The sequence below is a fragment of the Charadrius vociferus genome, unplaced genomic scaffold (genome assembly GCF_000708025.1).
Source record: "Charadrius vociferus isolate BGI_N301 unplaced genomic scaffold, ASM70802v2 scaffold484, whole genome shotgun sequence".
Taxonomy (NCBI): Eukaryota; Metazoa; Chordata; class Aves; order Charadriiformes; family Charadriidae; genus Charadrius; species Charadrius vociferus.
The window spans coordinates 1,045,206-1,055,981 of record NW_009648074.1 but is presented as its reverse complement, the minus strand read 5'-3'; the positions used below and the strand labels follow the sequence as shown (position 1 = coordinate 1,055,981).

The window sequence follows — 10,776 nt, the reverse complement described above, 5'->3', positions numbered from 1 at the left end:
CTGCCTCAGCTCTATGCTGAACCACACCCTTCTTATTTCCTTGTAGGAGAACAGTGAAGTTAAGAGAAGTTCCTTCAAGTGGTGTCCATCTCACTCTACCCCCCCGCAGGCAACAAGATTCAAGGAGAGCTCCTCCAATCCCACCCCTCCCAGTGCACCAAACACACCAGTCTTTCTCTAAAAGCATTTTCCACTAAGGAATCCACCATGCCATATTCGCATCAGCAAGTGACAAGCCCAGCTACCCGTACAATTGGGAGACGCTTAAGATTTCATGCTGCCCTAAGAGAGACAGGCTGGAAAGAGCTAGCGGCAAAACTTGAGAGCACAGGGACAGAGAGAGGTGAGGAGAGTTAGAGGGACGTTTTCTAGCCTCCTACCTTGTGTGAAGAAGTAGACTCTGGTGCCATCACCTCTCACATAGAAGTTGTCAGACAGACATTGACCTAAGGGCAAGAGGGATTTAAACAGTTACCAGCTATCATTTAGAAATCAACAACTGCCATCCTACTGCACGGAAAGACAAGAGGCACTTCACCCAGAGCATGCTGTGCTTAAGGAGAATGAATGAGCTGCCTCCTAAACAGGGTAGACAGTACTCCAGAGAAGCATCATCTATCAGTGATCTGGCAAGACTCCCCAAGGGGAAAAGAAATACCTTTCTTAAACCGAAGCTGGGCCAGATCGTAACGGCCATAATCTCGTAACAAAATCATTCCTCCTGGTTTCAGAAGGCGACTCAGCCTGTTAACGATGCATTGCATCCTGAGGAAAGAACAAAACAAAAGTATTCATCATTCTGCAAAATGATGCTTGTTTCCTTAGCCTACTTTCCAAAAAGAAGGTATGAAGTTTTATATATGTTTCAACTTCATACAAAGAGCTACCAAAAGCTAGCACTTTTCTGAGTTCTCTCAGACTTAGGTGGGTTGATTTTATTTGGCCACCTTATTTCTGACACTCCTTGATTCTGGGTTTCCCCCCCCCCGCCACAATGATAACTTAGCCTGCCACAGCAGAATTAACTGCTCTCTTACTAATTACAAAAGTATCTCCACTGGTTTCTGTTAAACAAGCGATAAGTGAACTTGAAAAATGCTGTGAAATAAAACCAACGGGAACAAGAAAGAGACTAGCGTAGGTTGTAACACACTGTCACACTAAGACCACAGCACTCTTCTTAAATGTTTTCTGAAACTGTCCCCTCCCTTCTTGCCACCTCCCATATGAGAAATTCATCTAGCCTTTGAGCCCCAAAATCTAGCAGCATACTTTCCACAAATGGGTGCTGGGTGCTCAGTGTGGCTGGGGTTCAGAACAGATCAGCAACCATGAGCGCAGCAAGACATCACCTATAGCCACTTGGCACTTCCAAATCACACCTTTCCTGTACCAGAATTTGTGACAACAGAAAGTACCTGCAAATTTCATTTTCAGAGATTTAATGGAAAACTGGACCAGACACATAACAAACTTTAATCTTCCTCGATATGAGGGGACCTACTATTAAAGAACTCCAGTTCTATATGCATTATCTTCTCCAACCAGAAGGAATTATTAAAACTTACTTCTCTGGGAGAATCGCTGAGAGGACAAAGATAAGAATAACAACGTCAAGACTCTCGTCTGGCATTGGGAAAGGACTTTGGTCGTTGCACAGGTCATGGACAAACGCAAAGCAGCGAGAAGAATCATATTCTGCATTGTTCTGTATTTACGGGGAGAGACATTAGAGCATTAGCAGCAGACCCTGATCTTAATATTATCTGGACACAGGAGCATTTTAACTTTCACATAATAAAGCGGTATGTCCAGAGATCTGTTTCAGCCTCTCTGGACTAAGGCAGATGGGGTCGGATAGGTTCCCTGGTCAGACAAGGAACAGGGGTGAAACGTGAAAAGTACATATTTACAAAGAGCTTTGGACTTGTTGCATTCAGACAGCCAGCGCTGCCAAAACCCCAGAACTGGATTGAGGGATTATCGCAATTTTAAGGTCATATTTTCTACTAATGGTGGTAAGAAATGAGGGATTTACACTGTTAAGCTGGAAATCTTTACGAAAATGAGAGTGTCAGGGTCTCTCTCTGCATCACTGAAATCAATATTCATTTCAACTACAAGCCAACTACTCCCTATACCCCAAATGTCAAATCTGGCTGCCTAAAGTTACACTCTTAAAACCCACATTCAGACTCTTAAAATAAGTTGTATATTTTTCTAAAGCTGCTGCTACAGATTGCAGTAGCCTCTATAAACAGTGCTTGTGTCAGCTTACGAGGATGAAATGGCATGCTGCCTCTGCTGCTGTGCTCCCCATCTCATGTCATGAAGTGACTGATTACATTTGATACTTCCTATATTTTCAGTTCTGTTCTGACGTGGAATTTGTTAGTAGTATTTGTCCTTTGACTAAGGTACAGCCTCCTGCTCCAAAGACAGCAGTATCCCTCCTCAGATGTCTGTGCAGAAGCAATCAGACCACATTCCCAGAACTGCAGTGACAGTAATGCACACACAAACCAAAACCAGCTTCAGTTCCTGTTAAAAAAAAAAGCGCCTGAATATTTTCAAGGTTCACCAGTTACTCAGCTAAAAGAGCACTGGATTTAGAAAAGTACTGCTAACCACAGGGGAAAGAAAATCTGGCTGACTTGTCTGCTGCCAATGTGACATTTTGAGAACTCCAACTTCCCTCATTTCTACAGTCTTTGATGGTTCATTTTCCTGATTTACCAGTACAAGGGTCAGCATCAGGGCTAGCTACAAACAGAAAGCTGCCAACACAGCTAGATAGCCGGCGGCAGCTGTGATATATTTGCGTCAGTGTGCAATTGGCACCACGTACTTCCTACCTTCATAAGTTACCAATGAGTTTACCTGGACAAGATCCACAGCTGCTGTAGAAAAATCACAGCAATAAACAAAAAGGCCTGGGTCACTGAAATAAAATAAAAGAAACTATCACCATTTATATAAAGGCGCTCCATGGAAATTACAGAAGTGTCTTGAATGCAGAGAATTGGGAATCGGAAATCCTGGGCTTTAGTCTATCTCTATCAATACTGTGCTGCACAAAATCTGGTGGATCACATTGCTCTTTTATGCCTCAGTTATTCTCATATGGAACTGACTGCTTACTTTTCCTTCTGGAAAAGGAGAGACACTGAGGCCTGTACGAAAATGCTTTCAGAATGACATGTAAACTCGCATTACGTTTCATTGATTCCCAATTCAAGATTCCCAAGCTCAAAACACAATCATTTGAAGTCACACAAGGCAAAGGTACCATTTGCATCTGGTCTTTCTCTGAGATTATGTAAACTAAGAACACATGCAACACTTCTCCCATTGTTTTTCACTGGTAAATCATGCAGGTAAAAACCTACTGAGAACTACTTACTTGTTGGTTTGTAAAATCGGGAAGACTGTATTTCCAGCACCACAGCCAACCTGCACAAAGAAAGTAGATGTTTACATAGTGGAAACAATTTCTTCAGCATGTCCTGCGCAGCTAATTCCAAACCATCTCTCTACAGCCATGGAACAACAAGCAACTCATAAGTAACAACAGAGCATAGCAGCGGTGATTTGCAAACCTCACTGCAAGATCTGAGTATGTTCAGCTCTGAAGAGCAGGCTCCCATATAAGCATTTGTGGGAAACCACTAAGTCAGTTCTGGTAGAAAACTTACTAACAAGCTATATATTGTTACTCTTTTGGAAACTGTTATTGCTGGAATCCCAAGCAGAACAAGCAGTATGAGTCACTGAAGCATTGGCAAAGGCCACGGATTAGTTGCATTCACTTCCATAGAAAATCAGAGCAACGGAGAAAGAAGTTTGCTTTACTATAATTATATCCTGCTGTTTCAGAGTTTCCTTCACTAGATGGCTCTTCCTCAAGTTACAACTAGGCCTACAGTGATTCTGCCTTATTATTCCTTCTACTTGTTCCCGTTTGAAGAGAAGATGGCTCACACAAGCGGGTTTGCAGAATTTGTCCAATGAATGTTTAAGGAATCAGTAAAATTGAAATAGATTGAGCAGAAAGCACCACTGATGCCTTGCAGTGGCAGGTATTACTGAAAGTACTCAGGTGAGACAGGAAAGTCACAATGACCCAAGAACATCAAAGTCTGAGGAAGTTTCAAAGCCCGAGATTAAATAAAAAAAAAATCAAAAATCAAAAGGACAATTCATATTGACTCTCCCTGGAAGGGCAAAACCTCTGTAGAACATGAAGCATTCATCAAAACCAGCAGTACCTACAGTGAACAAACTAGAGGCGGCAGAGCAAAAGGTCATTACCAGCAGTCAGGAATCTAATATTTAGACTTCCTACAGAGTTTTCTGGGACAAACCCTGTATCAGTCTGAGATTCCACGTTATTACTTGGGCCATAAAGAACAAACCAAACAGCATCTTTACATTCTGGGTTCCATTGTTTTGTTTCACACCTCCCAAGGCACACAAGAGCCAGCACAAACATGCAAAACACAAACGACAAGGGAAAGCTTTATACAGACGAGTGAAAGAATCAGCTTCTTCAGAAGAAGACTTTAAAATGCTTGTTTCAACATCTGATAGTCATAGTTTGTCTTTTAAACTCAAAAACTTCTTATGATCCTTGTGCTCTGCCAATTCACAGTCTGAACCAAAAGAATTCCAACAGATTTATTTCAGGTCTAAGCTGCCCACTGTTTTTTGCATTTTAGTGAATTAAGGCCATCATCCCATCCACTTGCTCTTTGCCAATGATAGGTATTTTTATGTGCCAGTCACACTAACACCGATACAAGGGACTGCTCGATGAGTGCCTCTGTTTTAGAGCTGTTACCTCCAATATACGGTAAGATGCAGACGATCCTGGGTAATCTCCATCCCTTTGATTCAGCTCACTATACTTCTGTGTAGCCAACTCCTCTGTGCAGATCTTAGGCGTGCTTTTTATCACATTTATCTGATTCTCTGCCCTGGTTTCCAGGGAACAATGTCCATTTTCACAGCTACCCCGCTCTTCTTTTATTCTTCTTTGTCACTAAATTCATGCACAGAATCCCCATTTTGACTTGGGTTCCTGTTAGGCGCCAGCTCAGGAAATTCAGTAAACAGCCAGTGTCTGTCCTTGAAGAAGCCATTTTCATGGATTTTATAAAAGTCATCCCAGTACCTCTTAGCATTCACCTCATATTCCTCTGTGAACACAAACAAAAATGTCACCAGCAGTCAAATCAGAAGGTCTCAGAGTTTAATCAGTTCAGAGAGTGAGGGATCACTGCAGACATCTATTTCGCAATCTGCTTTAATAAGTAAGAGTATTGATTGTAAATCACCTTTATTTAAATTGTGCCATCCCACATAAACACTCAGCCTGCCTCCTCACAGTCACTTTGTTAGGACTAAAAAGATAAAAGAGATAGAGGAGGAAACTGTTTGTCTCCTGGTAGGATTTAAAGGAAGCTGACAACAGAAAAGGCCTCTTTGACAGAGACTTGAATGAAGAAATCCAGGTTTTACTTCCATCTCTAACACTAACTTGTTCAGTTCACTGGAACAATTCATTTGGAGCCTCATGACAGTGTCAAGCACTTAGAAGTTCTAAGGAATTCTGTGACAGTTGCCTGGAGCTGAAGAGTCCTGTCCAACACTCTACCCCTTTTTTCAGATGCAGAAACAGAAAAATTAGTCAACTATACAGGCCTGGCAGAAAGCTCAATTAGCATTTGCACAATACTCTAAGATTACCGGACAGCACATTTTACACAAGTATTGTTAGAGTCCAGTCTACAGCACTTTGTTTTCCATAGTTCTGTGCATGTTAGACCATCATGCATTTATGAAATTAAAATAAAAAAGAGGAATCAACAGAAGCGACTACTGTCATTAAAGTAATAGTGAAGAGCTAAGGTGGATAGACTAAAGGTGGTAAGAGTTAATTTTAGCAGCAAGCATTATCATTTTCACACCAAGTGGATACGTTCTAACAGCAAGATGATTATTACAGAAAGCCAGAAGAACTCTTACAAAGCCATGATCTAATTCAAGTCACCCACAGAATTATGTCCACACCCCTTCACAGATTTCAGATCAAGTACAGTTCTAAGGGAACTATTTTTAACATGAGAAGCTACAAATCCAACTGGCTTTCTGAATTCTCCTCAATGTGATGAGTTCTCTGTCCTGGGAAACACGAGCTAATTATAGCATCCTATGCTTGTAATCACCTAGGGACAGTAACATCCACGGCTGGAGATCCCAACTGCATTTCAATAACATGCAACTCCTCAGCCATCTTTGCACAGCAACAAGTGCATTACTGAATGCAAATGATTCTCCCACAATTAATGATGACGATTGTATGTGAGAATGGATAATCCTTCTCCAACATCTACTAAAAGCAGGGTTAAGAGAAAAAGCAGGCATCTTAAAATTGGAGACTAGTGTTATTATCTGAACTGCAGTTTATTTATTAGCCTTTCTGAAAAGCATACCAGTGTTTAGAAGATACCTGAAGGGACATAGTAAAATGAACAAAGACGACCTGGGAAAAAATATAGCCTCAGCCAAATATAGACAAAAATGGCTTTAACAAAGAACCAGAAGTCAGTCATATACATATTTTTAGTAGGATTTATCCCTGAAGCACAAAGAGCTATATATAAAAATAATTCCTTTACCTCAATTGCAAGGATTTTCTGCTTTTAAGAAGCCTTTTCCTTAAAACCCAAGCTGAAAGAAATTTTAATGTCTGATATTAGACTTCGACAGTCAGTTTGTGCCACGATCTCACCATAGCTTAAATTAAGCCGGGTCAAGTCAGTTTACTGTTTAAATAGGAGAACTCAATGACTGCTGATGTCAGAGGAAGAATTGTTATCGATTTGTACCCTGACACACTCCTTCCTGAAACTGTCACTCCTTCCATGTACTAGTAGGGATATGCAAGGCTGCTGGGGCTGGAAATGATCTTTCACCTAACAAAAATATTAAGTCCCGATTCCTGCTGGACCCTAACAATGCCATGACAGCCTGACTGTAATGGGACGTTTACCTGAGGTGCTGGGGCAAAATTCCAGCTCAGCCATTTCAGATTACTCACACTTTTGCCATAGTATAACGCCAAACAAGACATTGTGCTCTTCCTGTGTTAAGTTATTATGAAATTCTGTTGGATGCTATTGAACAGCTGTTATACTCTCACTCACATGTGTGGAAGCTTTATTTAAAGCTCATTTACCTCGTAGCCTAGTGTTTTCAAAGCACTGGAATAAAGGATCAGTAACAATATAAATGCACGAAATCAAGGGCCAGCTGACAAAGATCATGCAAGAAACAGATTTAAAGCAAAAAAAATGACCATATTAATTTCTTCAGTCTGACTTCCTGCACAACTTGCGCCAGAAACATTCACATAATACTTGCTTCAAGATCCTTTTTGTGGTATTAACTCATAGGGACATCGGCATGTGAGCCACATTCCTCCGGAGACTTTTTTTGATAAGGACTCCTGACTTTTCTGCTCATCTTTGTTAGGACACCCCCAAAGCCAAGCCATACTCACCCTTTCACATTGCTGAAGAAGAGCAAACAAAAGTAACTGTTCAGAAAAGACAGGAAGAGAACCAGGGACCCCCTGAATTGCATGGGGGCTATTATTTCCTCAAAAGGAAACTGAGAAACTCTTCCACTTCTTTCTTTGTTCCCAGCCAGGAGACACATCTTCGACATACCCCACGGAACTTCTCTCCTCCTTTCAGAACAAATTCTGACAGCCCCAAGAAGTCCACAGAATAATACAGCCATAACGACCAATAGCCTGCCTTTGTTCTCCTGCTTGGACATTACTGATTCTCAAAATACTAGACCCTTCAGGCACATTTGGCTGGGCTGGCTTCCCTACGTTTCAGCCATCCTATTGTCTCCACACGCTTCCCACTGAATAGCAACCATCAAAATTTGACTGGCCTCCATTGTTCAGTCTGGGAAATACATCATGAAGACCTGACAAACTGCTCTAACAGCAAATTGCTCCACAATTTCATAGTTGTATATAGGTTCTCTAAGCATGACAGACAGCATCCTTTAATGTTAACCAGATTTTAAAATGAACTCAACACAATGGGCATCACAATAGAAACTGCTGGATACTTCTGGGAATCCAAGAAATTAGGAGGGTTACTCTTTGGTGTAATTAAATTTGCTATTGTGAACACAACTGGAAGCTATATGGGAAGTGTCTCAATAGCTCCAGTAGTGTTCAGCATCGCCTTACAGATGACACACTCAATTTAATTTGAACAAAAGGAGCAGATCCATCCTAGAGCTCGGCAGGGTATAACAAGATGATCATCAAACAAGTCCCTTATCATACCAAAGAACAGGAAGCCATTTCACTATCATTCGAGGGACTGAATGATACCTAACAGGTGTGGAGGAAAGATGCATTATTAACCAACCGAGAACAGCTTCAACCGTGTTACTTGACTATAGAGTTGTGCACCTTTAGCTTGATTCAGATTCAGGTAAGCTTTGCATTTTGGATGTATAAATATTGTTTAAGCCAAGTTTGAGTAAATAAAAACTTTGGAATCCCTTTTCTGCCTCTCTGATGATAAACACTTAAATCGGGATAAAATAATTTTTCTTCGCTTCCGATTTAATCATTATCATGCTGTTTGTTAACCTGGTAGAGATGAATATGGACACTACTTTATTAAACCCTCTTAAGAGAAAAAACACGTTTGCATTAGGGATAGCTCTGCATCATGCAAGCAAACAAACAATTGCCTGTTAGAAGTCAAGCTTTAGAGAGCAAAAGCAAGCAGAGAAAATAAGACTTAACAGGGCTGTTGCTCTACACTGAAAGAAGTCTGTTGACAAGGAACACTAACAAGCATTTAAACATACACAACATGAACAAAGAAGCTCAACCCAAGATGACTCCTCCCAGCCAAGATCATTTCTTTTCTCTTTATTTGGAAGATCGGGGGACGGGAGAAATAAACGATGATGCATATGCAGCTCTGGCCAGACTGTTCCACTCTTGTATGAACAAGTTAAGACTCAGCATTACAATAGTATCCAAAAGTACCTTGTTTATCTTGTGGCAATAGCTGTGAGCTGTTCTCTTGAACTTTACTCCTGGCACTGGCTTCCTGCTCTTCTGACCATTCCACATTATCCCTGTTGTAAAAAATAAGATGAACTACTCAGCTGAGAATGGTAAGGTAAAGACAGAGAGAAAAGAGAAAGGTCTAGACACCTCTCCAAACTCACAGCTGCGGAGCTTTTCCGTGATCTCTAATTCTAGCCTTGCAGCACTACAACAGCTATCAGCACATACGGTTCCCAGTTCTGAATGAACTGCACTCGCAGCATTACAAAAGATGTAACTGGAAGGGATCCCAAGAGACACCAAATCTGCCCCCTAATCCTTTTCCCTATTTGATGCTCAGCCAAGTTTAGAGGAAATAAATCCCTTACTTATAAAACCACAAGGGCACTCAGCACAAATAGGCCTCCTTGGAGAGGAACTGCCATTCTCACACGGTGAGAAGCACTTGTGACTACCAGGTAGGTGCTTGTGTGCAGGTCATCAACATGGGCCGCTTGATTTAGCTGTCTTAGAAAACTACATTTTCTTAATCAAGTTAAAACAACAACAAAACCAAAGGCAGTAGGGTTATTTGGAAGGTAAAGTGTTATATTATTATTAAATACAATTATAAGCAAAATATGCAGGAAGCTTTACAGCATTAAGAACCTATTAATAACTTAAATGTGCACACACAGTTCTATAGTCATTAAAGTGATTCACTTTTTCATTAAAACAAATGAATGAACAGCGGACTACAAGGATCAAAAAGTACTATTCTGGCCTCAGGAGGAATTAGTCTTTTGATATTAACTCACAAAACAAAGAATTATATGTCAAGTCTGTGAAAGAAAGTAGATTACTAGGAGTTTCTGCAGAGAAATACTATTGAGGACATGCTTTTGTAACACACCTCTAGTCCCCAAATGAATGACAAGCTGATACATGTACATATTACTTCATTACAAATTAAACATACCCAATTGTCAATAGGGCTTAGCAGCCGGAGACCAAAAGCGGACAAATTTACTTCAACAATGCAAAACACCTTCAGTTCCCAGCAAATTCGAGAATTTGGGTGCCTAACATCTCTTCAAACAACAGCTTTCTCCAACTGAAGATCTCCTGTTCCAAGCTAACACCTAGCACAATCTCACACTGTCACAGCATCATGTGGCAGCAGATGGGTGAAATGATCTTTGTTCAATTTATACATTAGTCACTAATGTATACAGATGGAGAAGGGTTATAGATTTCTGAAAGCAAATAATTTAACTTTATTAACTATAGCAATGAAACAATTGCTACAGAGCAAAACACTTTCTCCTGAAAGACCAAGGGGGCCTGAGTAATGCCACCTTCTTTGGCAGGAGCCAAGGGAGGCTCAGGACCCCCTGGAGATTAGCACCCCAGAGCACCCAAGGCTGTCCCACACCTCCAAGCCCTCACAGCACCGCCTGCCATGCTGGCAGTGCCCCAGCCCGGGGGGTGTCAGACCCCTGCCCCAGGCCCCTCTCGCTGCCTGGCCACCAGCCCCACACCCGCAGCTCCCCCAGCCCGCTCCACGCCCCAGCGGGCGGTTCAGAGGCGAACCCAGGCGTCGGGCCAGCACGCTGGAAGAGCAGCGCGAACAATATCTACCGCCGGCCCACCGTGAAGCAGAGTCGGGCGGCTCGGGG

At 41.6% G+C, this 10,776-nt stretch overlaps 1 protein-coding gene across 1 annotated transcript in view; it reads right to left on the bottom strand.

Moving 5' to 3' along the window:
• LOC104285399 overlaps positions 1-10,776 on the bottom strand; it is a 23,437-nt gene that overhangs the window by 1,458 nt on the left and 11,203 nt on the right. The window contains 8 exon segments of the mRNA XM_009883853.1: positions 381-446; positions 659-765; positions 1,569-1,708; positions 2,881-2,941; positions 3,404-3,453; positions 4,841-5,028; positions 5,031-5,198; positions 9,095-9,208. Of these exon segments, the coding sequence (XP_009882155.1) occupies positions 381-446; positions 659-765; positions 1,569-1,708; positions 2,881-2,941; positions 3,404-3,453; positions 4,841-5,028; positions 5,031-5,198; positions 9,095-9,208 (894 nt within the window).